The 13,972-nt window shown below is 39.7% G+C and overlaps 1 protein-coding gene across 5 annotated transcripts in view; it reads left to right on the forward strand.

The window, feature by feature from the left end:
* Positions 1-13,972, forward strand: part of CDK18 (cyclin dependent kinase 18) — a 1,544,265-nt gene that overhangs the window by 748,570 nt on the left and 781,723 nt on the right. For all 5 annotated transcript variants that reach the window (XM_044076818.1, XM_044076817.1, XM_044076819.1 and 2 more), the window contains one exon: positions 2,426-2,592. In XM_044076818.1, coding sequence (XP_043932753.1) covers positions 2,426-2,592 — 167 coding nt within the window. The remainder of the gene's footprint in view (positions 1-2,425; positions 2,593-13,972) is intronic.

Here is a 13,972-nt window from a genome sequence, read left to right on the forward strand (position 1 = left end):
TGCCTCACGGATAGAACCCACAGTGTGAAAGTAGTGGACTCCCAAGTCAGACTTCTGACCAGTCACGAGTGGAGTCCTACAGGAACTGGTCCTAGTTCCTCTCCTGTTTGGCATCTACTTCTCAGAAGTCCGGGCCAACATGGAAGGACTCTGGCTGACCAAGTTCGCAGACAACGGCAAGCTGGGAGCCATTATTAACTACCCAAGTGATGTAGACATCCTACAGAAAGGCCTCACTGAGACCAATGACTGACGTCAAAATCATGGCCTTAAGCTTAATTCCAAACAATGCGTTGTCATCCCCTTTGGGAAAAACTCAATTCCCACTAATTACCACATCGATGGGAGCCCACTGAACACTGAAGGTGTTATTAGAGATCTGGAGACACAGGTTGACAGCAACCTCTCCTTTGACCACCACAGTGCCATTGTGGTCAGAAAGTCCTTCTATGTGGCACATCTCATTACCAAAGATTTTGCATCCAGGAAGAAAAGAGTTCATCATCTCTCTGTACTCTTCCCTCATTAGGCCAATCATAGAGTATAATGCCCCATTTGGCATGTACTTCACTAGACGCATGCAACAGTTGGAAAGGCCACAAAAGTACCTCATGAAGAGGATCCTAGGCCTTAAACACATGTTCTACACAGACAGACTAAAACAACTCCAGCTATTCCCTGTCTCATATCGTCTACTAAGAGGCAATCTCTGCTTGGCTTACAAAGCCATGTCTGACCCAGCTCTGTTAGAAATGCTACATCTAAAGAAATCCCAATCCCTCCGCACCACATGCTCCAGAGACCTCAACCTCATTACCACACTCAACAGAAAATGCTGGCGGGCAGGTTCATAACCCAGAGAATGCCCATGCTGTGGAATAGACTTCACATACATGTCAAGCAGAGCACCTCACTGGCCCTCTTCCAAGAGAAATCTTGATGAGTAGATGGGAAATAGAAAGTTCACACCAGGGATCACTCCAGTGGCTCTACTTGAGAGGCACTGGGAACCAACGTCCGGTGACACGATGCCAGGGCACTTCTGTAGGGCTAGGCTTGTAATGACTCCAGGGCCATTACCCTAGTACACACCTATGAACCTATAAATCATTGTCTAACATAGTCAGTTGTTAATTGGATCATTGATGAACACCAGCCTATTAGTCAATGGCAGACTATCCTCTAAGACACTTCTTCAGTGGTATATCCTCTGTTTTGGGGCTACTTATATTTGATATAAATTTCTCTGATATCAGATCAAAAATGAAAGATTTCTAGATGACAAAATTTGCAATTTTTGCAAGCTTGGAGCTATCAACTGTGTTTAAAACACTTAGATCCTCAGAGGACCTACTTCAGACATGCATGTGATGACATAATCACAGTCTACAGGTGAACACCAAAAATGTAACACCATGCAGATTGGGAAAGATAAACTCTTGCACAACTGCCACATAAATTGTACCTCCTTTAAATTCCACACTGTCATTAGACAGCCATATACATTTATAAATCAACTCTCCTTTGATCACCACATATCCACTGAGATTAGGAAAGCCTTCTTCCTCACATAGTTTGTTATAAAGGGCATCTATGCTCAGGAAAAATTCCCATTAATAAATCCATCAGATCAATATTACAATACAGTGCACTATTCAGTATGTATGTATCCAAACACCTAAGCCAATCTGTTCCTCATTAAAAAAAAAGCTCTCTGCTATGAGCTCCCTATGTCATCTAGAGCACCCAAAAGCCCTCTCTCTCTTCTTGGTCATCTGCAGACTCCTACTTTATGATCTATGCTTGATCAACAAAGCTGTAAATAGCCCAGTCCTGCTTGTTCTACTACATACTGGCTAAGCTGTAGCAACACAAATACAATTACAAGGGATCTAAATTTAAATTGCAACGTAAATGGCACTTACTGGCATGACAGATCTCTCCCAAAGAATTATTCACCTCTGGAACACACTTCTGCTTTCTGTAAAGTAAAGCACACACACACACACACACACACACACACACACACACACACACACACACACACACACTAGCTTAAAATCAAAATCAGATGAATAGAGGGCTTTTAGATGCTCTAGGTAACATAATGAGCTATTTTTGAAGGAGCAAAACTTTAAGGTGCAAGTTATTTTCTTGAGTTTCAAGCAGTCGCTCTCCCAAAGGAAGTAAAACTAAGTACCTCTGAATGGGGTACTTAGGATAAGTACAACTGAGCTTTGACTTTTAAGGGGAGGGCAAGACGTGTTTCCACCAGCAGCCTCCTATGTGTAATCACTTAAAGTTTCCTCAGTAAGAGCCTATGTAATTTTGAAGGAAGTTATAGAAGTTCTGTATTACAACAGCTAAGAAAAGCATCCCCCCATCATCCACCATCCTAATTACAAATCTCTTCTTGTCTTTTTAGGGCTAAGCTACTGACCAGCATTCTCTCCTCTTCCACCCAAGAAATGAACAAGATGAAAAACTTCAAACGACGTTTTTCTCTGTCCGTACCAAGAACAGAAACAATTGAAGAATCTCTCACTGAGTTCACAGAACAATTCAATCAGCTCAACAACAGAAGAAATGAAGGTGAGTTGGCTGGTTTAGCCAGTAAACGGTGTCACTTTTTTTGATTTGGGATCAGTAGTCATATCTGCCATCTTCCCTACAGCTGCTACTACTGAACACTGTATGGACCCTATAAGTTGTCTAATGGCTATTGGTGTACCTTTCAGTATTGAAATAACAAGGTCTAGTACCACGTACATAAAATCTGTAAAGTACACTTATGGCAATAAGCCGTTGAGCTAAGGCTTGAGACCAGCTTACTATTTCTGTGTTTAATTTAAGATTCAAAAGACTGTCACCACATGTAGACATGTTATGGGATTGCAAGCTTGAAAACCCGTTATCATCTTATGAAGATGGCCTCAGTTTCAAAAAAAGTGGGCATGTTTAAGACCGTGAATGATGGGAAATTAAATTCTGTGTAAACCATAAAAGTACATTTCTAGGTGGTCTCAGGGTTTGACAGTAAGCTTTCTTAAAAGAAAAATTGTTTTAAACACATTGCAAGTGTTATACATATACTAGCCGGCACGTGTTCTACATATACTAGCAGGCACCCTGTGTAATAGTCACAGTGCTGCTCTGTGTTTTTTTTTCCTTCACCTATATTTAATGTGATAGAAATAATACATGGGTAAACTAAATGATAAATCAATATATCTTTGAAGTAAAGAATGAGGTAGGAATCTAAACATGAGAAGAACATCAATGGATGTTTATTTGCTGGTCAAGACTTGACCAGAGAGAATGCATGCGGAACAGATTCCTGGTTGCATATGCAGACACTGATAAGTGGGTGATGGTGTACATGACAGTCAAATGACAAAACACACAACCCCATCCCCCAACAACACGTTACCTTAAAAATGCACACTGGTTAAAGATCCAGGAAAGGTCAGGTACTTGTACAGCCACAGGAGCAGGTGACTGGAGTAGGGTAAAAATGAGATACAAAAAGTGGTACTGATTATATATTATGGCTAAATAGCCAACTAGATCTGACTGTGTCTGCAATGTACCTGATTAAGCCTCATTTGGGACTTGTTCCTGAACTGTACCTGAAACGTCGTATGGACTCTTTCAAAGTAAGTGGACGGGTAGAAAAGATTATAGCACTATGGCTGGTGACATAGCACGAATCAGACTGGCTAAAAGTTCTTCTCACCTGCGAGGTCCTTAATTACTCTAAGATGATCAGTAGTCATATTTAATACATCAGTTCTGCAAGTGACATGCCAGAAAAATAGTCATTTGTTTAACTCGCTTGGCAATATAGCTAAAAAAAAAAAAAAATTAACACCGTAAAATCAGCCTCATGTATTCAAACATACTGTGTCTAAGTAATCCATATTCCTAATTATGCAACATACCTATAAGATAGCATACCATATCCATACAAATAAAATATAGTTCTAGATGTCTACCAAGAATCTTAAATTTGCAAATGATATGTTTATTTGTTGTAGAATGCTTTGTATAAACATTTGTATGGCCCCAGGGTGTTCAGCGTTTAATTTCTTTGCATTTGTTTACTGGCAAAGTATTTCATTGGAGGCCAAGGAAGAAAAACTTCATACTACAAATATTGTAACATTGCTACTGTGCAATTCATACAATTAGTATATATGTTTACAACAGGCAGGTTCATATCACATTTATACAATTGTAAAATGCAACAAATTTTGTTTAGTGCAAGGTAATGTGCCATATGTTTATACTATTCTAACACATATTATGCATGCATACATGCAGCTAGCTGTACTCTGTAAGAGTAAGTGCAGGGCAAACCTCAGAAACAAACCCACATGGCAGAACCATAATATTGACAAGCTTTATAATGAGAGGAAAAATATTTTGACCAAAATTAAGCCGAGTAAGTCCCAGAATGTTACAGGCCTTGTCACTGAAATGAATAAACAACTTAGGAGCGTAATAAAATCCACCAAAGCCGAGTATGATGCTAAAATAGCTACCTAAGCCAAAGAAAACAAGAAGGCATTTTAGTTGTTTGTAATCTGAAAAGCACAACATAGCAAAGTGCTGACCTGATTGTCAACTGTGTTAACTACACTGAAAATGAAGATATAGCTCTGAATTTACCCTTCTCTCCTATCATCTGTCCATCAAGATATACCTGAAACTGACTCACCTCCAGCTATCACACAAATTCAAATCCTGAAAGTCTTATCAAAAGCTAAAAATACTGCATTGATGGGCCCTGACTATATCCCTGGATACATCTTCAATATAATGAACCATGATTTAGCTACACCCCTAACACTGTTCAGCCTCAGCCTCCATATAGGCTTTGTACCAAGTGAATGAAGAACTGCTACAGTCATTCCCTGCATAAGAAAGGAACTTTACAGACCCAGGAAATTACAGATCCATAAGTATGACCAGCCTAATATGCAAAACCATGGAAAGACTTGTCATGGATCTAGTCAATCAGGACATAGGGAACCTCAAAATACTAGACCTGTCTGTTTGGATTTGTCAAGGGCAGGTCAGGCTTACTCAACTTGGTGGACTTTTTTTGAAAAGGTCACCTAAATAATGGATGAGGGCAAAACAGTACACTTCATATACCTTGACCTGGCCAAAGCTTTTGACACAATTCCCCACTCAGGCATGCTAAAATAGCTAAATAAACAGAGAATAACCCCCTGTGTCACCCACTAGATTGACAACTGGCTTACAGGTAGGACACAGATAATCAAAACAGTGGAAGTTACCTCCATGAAGATTACCAATCACTACCAGTGGAATTCCCCAGGGTTCTGTGCTGGGACCTCTCCTGTTTGATATCTACTTTTCTGAAGTAAAAGTCAATATCAAAGAGCTCTGGCTGCCCAAGTTTACAGATGACTGAGAACAAGGAGCAGTCACTGAATTCCCAAGTGACTTGGCCACCATGTAGGAATGTTTATCTCAAATAAACAACTGGTGTCAAAATCATGGTCTGTAACTAAATGCCAGAAAATGCATTATTGTATTTTTTTGGTAAGCCATCTACCCCAGGGAGCTACCACAATGACAATAAGCCCCTAAGTGTTGACACAGTTCATGATTTGGCAACTTATGTGGACAGCGACATAACTTTTGACCAACATGTGTCTATTGTTGTAAGAACATCCTTCTATATTGTACATCCTATAAATAAAGGGATTATGTCTAGATCTAGGGATGCTATTGTCCCCCTTTACTTATCTCTCATTAGGCCAGTCATTGAATATAATGTCACATTTGACATGTATGTGTACAGCATGTGCAACAACTGGAATGCCTACAGAGATATCTTATGAAAAGGATACAAGACCTAATCAACATGTCCTATATGGACGACTCTGATCCCAGTAACTATACTGTGTATCCTATGTACTGCTAAGAAGTGACCTGTGTCTTGCATACAAGGCATCCTCTGACCCATTACTGATGAATTTTCTGCACATTAGCAAGTCAAATGACATGATAAATATTTGGTCTAGGGTTCTAAACCTCTTCTGCAACATCAACAGAACAATTTGGAGGTACATGTGTATTTCACAGAGGTTACTGCTGCTATGGAACAGACTCCCCATCCACATAAAACAAAGTGTATCCCTGTTTGTTTTAAAGTGCACCTTAGATCTAGGGCTAGGAAACAAAATTTACCCCAAAACTACCCCTGTACTACTAATGGGCAGATGCAGCTCCTAAATACTTTATTCCATGCTTGCATCCTCTCAAATTATCTATGGTGTGATCCTAGCTGTTCCTTTAGGGGTAATATATAATCATTGATTATGGGATGGGTAAGGCCAATCTATAACCAAATGAGAGCTCAAAAAGGGAAATTGACTAGATTTAAAATGGCCTGCTAGGCAACTAGCTTAGTACTTACCTATGAGTCTGTATTAATATGTACATATCAGACAATACATGTAATAAAGTAATGCTAAATACATAGCATGTTAAACTTTCTTATGTAAATATGGCAAATTTACATAGCATTTTAAGGTTTGTGGCACACTTTCTTCTGTTTCTACTGTGTAAGTAAAATATTTGTATGGCAGACTACTATAAAATATAGACACTGTTTCATAATTTTGGAAGTATGAACAAGTGTCTGTATAGAGTATATATGCTGACAAGTTAGGGCATTTACGAAGAAACGTTTCTAAAATTTCCTCCATATATTATAGACTGAATTAAATTTTAAACTATCTTTCTGATTTGGTTATGTTTCTATGTAAATACCACTATGAATCAGTCATAATCCATGTGGGCATAAATGATCTGAGACTTGCTTCCCTGGGCTATATGAAGGGAGACATGATTGAGCTCTCAAAATATGCACCAGAGGCAGGTATGAGCCCAGCATTGAGCAACATTCTACAGTCTTCAAAGATGATCCCACAATACCAACAGAAAATGATTGACTTTAATAATTGGCTTAGCTCCTGGTATCATTCCAAAGGGGTCTAACATTTGTCAACTTGGGAGAACATGATTGACAGGCCATGCTGCTTAGCCAGGAATGGTCTTCAGCTGTCACCACTAGGCTTTTGGATATTGGCCAAAACATTATCCACCACTGTAGTGCCTTTTTTGGCATTATCAAACAGTCAGACCTTCCAACGTAGTATAATCTACTCGGGTATTACTGCAAAATGTTAGGAGTTTCATCAAGAAACTACACTCCCTGGAAACACTCCTTACCCTGAAGAATGCTGATATTTGTGCAGTTAATGAAACGTGGTTCAAGGCCACTGAAAGTACCCTGGCAGTGCATAGCTATAATGCCTTTCACACATTCTAGTCACCCACTGTACTTGAAAGGGCAAAATATGGAGGTGTATCCATCTTCATAAAGGATAAGAAAACTTCAAGACTGGCCAAACAATATGACATGTTTGAGCTACTCCATTTCCAATTACTCTTACAGGTCCCCTACCATGAACCAGGAAACCCATTCATCATACCGGAATTTATTAGAATCACTTACCATTCAGCCAAGTAGCATAGTCCTGGGTGATTTCATCTAGCCCCCTATTAACTGGGAAACGTACATGACCACTAAAATGCAGGCTGAAAGACTTCTAAACTTTGTTAATGCAAATGTCCTGGAACAGCTAGTCTGCACTCCCACTAGGAGTACAACTAATATAGACCTGGTACTCGCAAATAACGGAGGGCATTGCACCCCCACCCCCACCTTGAGTGTCATATCCTCACTGATTTGATCAGATAACAAAGCAGTCTCCCTTGAAATAAGTATAAAACTAGAACCCCAATTAACCCCCCCTTAAAAACAAAACCTTTTAGAACTTTTCTAAGGCAAAGTACCTCCTATTAAGTGACAGCATAGCTAGTTTCCAAGTTTGCCCAAACCCAGAAAACACAGAAACCTATGTAGAGGCATACCACAAAAGCACTGTGTATGCTCATATAAACAACTGCATAGAAATGGCTACTAGACTGAAAAAAGTCTAGGACAAACTTCAAAAACTAGCCACTCTGGAGGACCCCTGGTATAAATTGGTTCTAAAACAATAGAAAAATTCCTGTCTAGCAGTAAGAGAGAATATGCACAACACAGAAAAAAAAAGCTCCCTCATTAGTCTTAATAAGAAATTCAGTCTTCAGAAGCAGTTTTTTGAGGCAAAAATAGTCACCCAAGCTAAGGATAACCATAAGGCATTTTTCCGTTATGTCTACAGTCTTAAGCTCAACCCACAACAATGTGTGGAATTAGACTGTATCACCTATACTCAGCCAGAAGATATAGCAAATCTTCTGGCCAATAAATTATCCTCAAATTTCACCTCTCCATCACCTCCGGTTAACCCATTGAGAAATGCCCTCCACAATTCCTGCACCAGTTATCAAAGAAAAGGTCACAACTGTGTTCTCTAAAGCTAAAACCGTGGTTGTGATGGGTCCTGACATTATCCTTGAATGCCTCTTAAATAGCTTCAAGCAGGACCTGTCAGGCCCACTAGGAGATCTATTTAACCACCGCCTCCAGACTGACTTTGTCCTTGTGGAGTGGAATACAGCAACAGTCATCCATCTGCATAATGAGGACCATCAACAGACCTGGGAAATTAGACCAATAAGTTTGAATGGTCCTCTATGCAAGGCCATAGAAAGAATAATCATGGACCTGATGCATAACGACATAGGAAAGCCTACAGACTCAACCCAATTCAACTTTAAGGGTAGGTCATGCCTGCTCAGTCTGGTTGACTTCTTGGAGAAAGTCACTAGTACCATAGATATGGGCAAACAGTACATACTGCCTACCTTGACCTGGCTAAGGCATTTGACATAATTCCCCACTCAGATTTCATAGATAAACTTACAAAACTGGGCATAAATCTGTGTGTTACCAGATGGATAGCCAAATGGCTCAAGCATAGGACACATGTTGCTAGAGTGGGTGAATATAGATTCAGTATTAGCCTAGTTCCTAGTGGTGTGCCACAGGACTCCATTCTGGGACCTCTCCTGTTCAGAATATGCTTCTCTAAAGACAAGGCTAACGTAGAAGGCCTTTGGTTGACCAAGTCCGCTGATGACTGCGAGTTGGGGGCAGTCACTGAATCCCCCAATGATGTAGATATTCTTCACAAGGGTCTGACTCAAATGATTTGTGCCAGAGCTATGGCCTAAAACTAAATGCAAAAAATGCATAATAATACCCTTTGGGAAGTCAAATATCCCTGCAAATTATAACATTAATATCACACCCTTAAGAGTGGACTTAGAGGTGAGAGATCTAGGTACACAGATAGATAGTAGCCTGAACTTTGGCATGCAGCTATCTACAGTGGTGAGGAAGGCCTTCACTGTGGCACAGCTTATAAGTAAAGGCATGTCATCCAGATTCTATGAAGTCATATTCGTACTGCACTTGCCCCTCATCAGACCAATAAGTGAGTACAGTACACTTTTTACATGTACTTAACTAGGCACTTGCAACAGCTGGAGTAGCTTCAGAGGTTCCTTACAAAACAAATACAGGGTGTAAACAACATGTCCTAGGCAGAACAGCCCTATCCCTTTTCTCTGTCTCTTATCAACTATTAGGGGGTGATCTATGCATAACCTGCCAGACACTGACAAATGTTGCCTTGATGGAACTGTTACACATTCTCAAGACAAACTGCATGAAGGTCACCCAATCTGGGGATCTTAACCTAGTCTTTGACATGAACAAAATATGCTGGAGAGACTGATATGTGACTCAAAGATAACCCTTCTCTGGAAGAGGCTTCCTCTTCACATAAAGCAGAGCCACTCCCTGACCTCCTTCAAATGCAATTTGGATCAATGGATGGGGAATCGTAATTTCACTTCTGGGGTGGTGACCATGTCTCTTATGGACAGGGGCAGTCTGAAAAATACTCAAAGGCAGGCATGAACCTGAGCCATACACCAGCCCTTAGGAATCAAAAATCAGGTAAAATTCAGATAATTATGGCTAGGCTTATAAAGGCTCTTAAACCATTAGCCTAATAATCTCCTGTGAACTTATGAACCTATATTTGAGGAAACTTTAGTCATATAGCAGGACTTTCTCCCTCATGCCGCCTAACTCATATGTTTTAACCCTAACCTTGCTGCCACATATAACCCATCCTAACACATTACATTACAGAAAAACGTTTCCCTAACAGCATCACTACACAAGACATTCTCAGGCATGTACACACACACACACACACACACACACACACACACACACACACACACACACACACATACAACATTACGTGTATTCCCTTACCTAGCCCTTACTTTAATCCTAACTCACAAACACTCATACACACGCTGCTACCCTTAATGCTGAAACTTTTGAAAGTGTTGGTATTAGCAAACAACCCCACTTACCTAAACACAAGCAAACGACACTCATTACAGATGGTCAGTATACAGGCTTCAACATTTTCAACACTCAAACTACAGTCTTAAGTAAAAAAAACATACATCAGTTCACTTTATCGATAAAAGATGATTTGACAAAGTGCACTGTAACTGCCCAAACATAGTAATATCACATTATCTGCATATGAGATCAAATTTTCTGGATTTGCAATTATATATGTGTTGTTTACAAAGATATTAAAGTGTAGAGTTTGAGGAACATGCACTGTTATGTATTGCAGAGTTGACAGAGTCAGTCCACCATTTGTATTGTGTATGGCAACAGTTTTGTAAAATACAATTCCTTGATCTTTGTAATAATTCAGCATGCGAGACTGTGCCATTTGCTTTCTGGGCTCGGTATATTGATGTAATCACATTACCTGGATTGATTTTCATAGATATAGTTCGTGGAGGTCCACAAGCCTGTTTGTGTTATGGCCTACTCTAAAAAAATGTTGTGTTGGAGAAAATAAATTGTTCCTTGTTAGGTAATTAAACAGCTGCATCTAGATCATTCCTCTCAACTGTCAAGAATTTTAAAGAATGTCCAGATTTTTGCCACGTATTCTTAGTCACTAAATAATGACAGGCATTTGAGTCTCAATCTTTGTATCTTTCAGAAAATGCACGATAATGCAAAACTTTTGTTTAATTTGTAACGGCAAGATTTAAAATCTGTCCCTGATTTTTAGGGCCTTTGACCCCCCTCCTTTTATTTTTGGCGTTATCCAGAAATCTTGTGCTAAGAGGTTGAGAGGTATAAGCTGGATACATGTGACAGTGTTGCACTTAGTTTCCAATAGGCAAATATATGTGCATTGTTGCAGTCATAATTATTAAACAAAACAAAATATTCTCCATTCTATGACGATCAATAATAATCTTAACAATAACTAATAATGGAGATCTGACATTGATGACAAGTAGTTCATAAATCATTTAAAACTAGAATACATTAAAATACTTTTTTAATATTCAACACATCTGGGCTAATACCAAAAGTATTATGGATGTGGGAGTGCAGAAAGACTACATAAAATATCTTCACAATATGGTTCAGTAACACACACATTTATATTCCTAAAGTTCCCATCGATATGATAAGCTGTATATAAAGTACTTTTGAAAAAAAAAAAACAGAATTTGGAAATCTGTAACACATTAGAAAATGTACTAACAAAACAGCACTATGCATTTGAAAATATAAGATTTTTAGCAGCTTTCCCTTAGGCTATGTATGATTTCTGAGTTGGTTTTCACCTCTGCCATCTTTTGTCATTCATGCTATCATTGTTTATAGTAATGCTAGGTGACATTTTTAGTTTGTCACATTTGGAATTGTACTAGTGATGTAATGTTTAAGCAGCTGTGGATATTGTTGTATATTACACAAAAAACTAAAAAGTAGCTATATATTACATACAGATGAACCCTACAGAAAACAATCTCATGGAGAACTGTTGTGACCTCATGACCAAACTATGCCAGATGCACTTCCAAACTAACCAAAAGTTTGATGTGATGTATTGTTGTATTCTTCTTTTTCTATAAATAAACATCCTGCGTTATGATGCTTAAAGTTTTGCTGTAACTGTTCACTCATTTAAATCACAATTTGGGGTCGAGAATGGAAGAAATGATGACACCATTGGAATCTGAACTCTGGCCTCCACAAAGCTTTCTCGATATGCTAATCACCTGAGTTGTAGATTTGAACTGTGTTTTGCTTCACTTCTCCCACAATATCTCTTTTTCTAAATTGCTGTGTCCATTGCAGTTTGAAGTAGCTGGCTGCACATTAAATATGTATACTGTATTTTATACCATTAACTGAAATACAGATATCAAATGGATGACAAACTTCAGGAGACAGGAAAGTGACGTCTGTGTTCTCTGCTCCCTGCAATAATTCTATACAACCACAACCACTGCAGGTTAAGTGGTAAAACCTGTGGAGGCAGATTAATACCTGTGTCTGTCATAATGGTGACAGAATTATTTGCATTAACAAACATTTGTGATGGTTCATAATTTGACCAAAATGACTACAAAGTCTTTACTGACATTATTAATGTAAAACTGAAAAAATGCCTGATTAAGTACTATTGTTACATTTTTTCTATCTATTCTCATTCCTTTTGTTTTGTATTTGTTTTCGTTCCTTTTGTATAGGAATATATTTATATTTTAAATGGTAGTTAAAACAAAATTATAGTATTACTGATAAATATTCAGATTTATTTCTGTGAATTCATTTGTGTTGTGCTGTTCAGATTTATGTCTACTGATGTTCATCGTGCATACAGCTGCAGTAATCACATATGGGTTCTCTGCCGTCAGGCAGTCCCTCGGTCGGCCGAATTCCAAAGTCTTGGTCCGGCGTCGGTTGTTGCCGCTTTCTTTCCTGACATCAGTGCAACAGGGGTATATAAGACACAGCCGGTGCCATGTTCTTCAGTCTTTTTTGCCGCGCGGTGCCCGAAGCAGAAGCAGTTCGCAAGTGCCGGTCGGCCAGCTCCTGAATTTACGAAAAATTGGAAACCGAAGTCTTCTTTAAAGCTAAGTACCCCGTTGGGGAAACTTTTCTTGCCTCAGACCGATGTCAGACAAAGTTAGCAATTGTATTTCTTGTGGGAAGCAAATACCACACAAGGATTTCCATTCCCTCTGCATACCTTGTTTAGGCCCAGACCACGACGTCTCGGGCTGTTGCTTTTGTGCTTCTTTCAATAAACGCACTATTAAGCGTCGGGCGGAGTTCGCCCAACATTATTTTGGTAAAGCCTTTGATTATAAAATGTCGTCGGAGACTCCGACTACCATTTTGTCCAAAAAACGCAAGGACAAGGACCGACACGCGAGGTCCGCGGTCTCCACCGACACCACGCCAAAACTGACTGCACGTGGTCCGGTTCTCAGCGAGACGCCTTTGCAGTCCCTGACTACCGACGACACTTCTTTGGCGGTGTCTTCTGTACCCGAGACCGCAGGTGCCTCGGCCCTTACTCAGACTACAACCACCGAAGCCACTGTGAGTGTTGAGTCTCCTAATGTGGACAGGTCCACTTCCACCCAGGGTGTCTTTAGGCCCTCATCTTCCTTTTCCATTAAGGCCTTTACTAAGTCTAAATCAGCCATGCATCCCAAGAGGCCTGTTGCTCAGGGCCCATCCCCAGGCCCCATGCCTAAAAAGCAGATGCTTAAAATGGCTGAGGATTTGATTACCCTTATCAGGGGTTCCCAACCCCCTCCAGACAAGAGACCCAGAGTGGAGGAAGATTCTCCCTCTTCTGAACAGGGCTCCATTTTCTCAGAATATTCTGATGTAGAGGAGCACTCGTACTCCCCTTATGAAGATTTGAATGCAGAACAGTCCATTCCTTCTGTATCTCCCCCAGAGATTTCTCTTTTGGGGAAACCTTGCACACCTTGAGGGAGCACTTCCATTGGGAAGGCCAAGACTTTTCTGATTCCAAGAAAAGGCTTA

This window comes from Protopterus annectens, chromosome 7.part0 (genome assembly GCF_019279795.1).
Source record: "Protopterus annectens isolate FY-2018-M chromosome 7.part0, PAN1.0, whole genome shotgun sequence".
NCBI classification, from domain to species: domain Eukaryota; kingdom Metazoa; phylum Chordata; order Ceratodontiformes; family Protopteridae; genus Protopterus; species Protopterus annectens.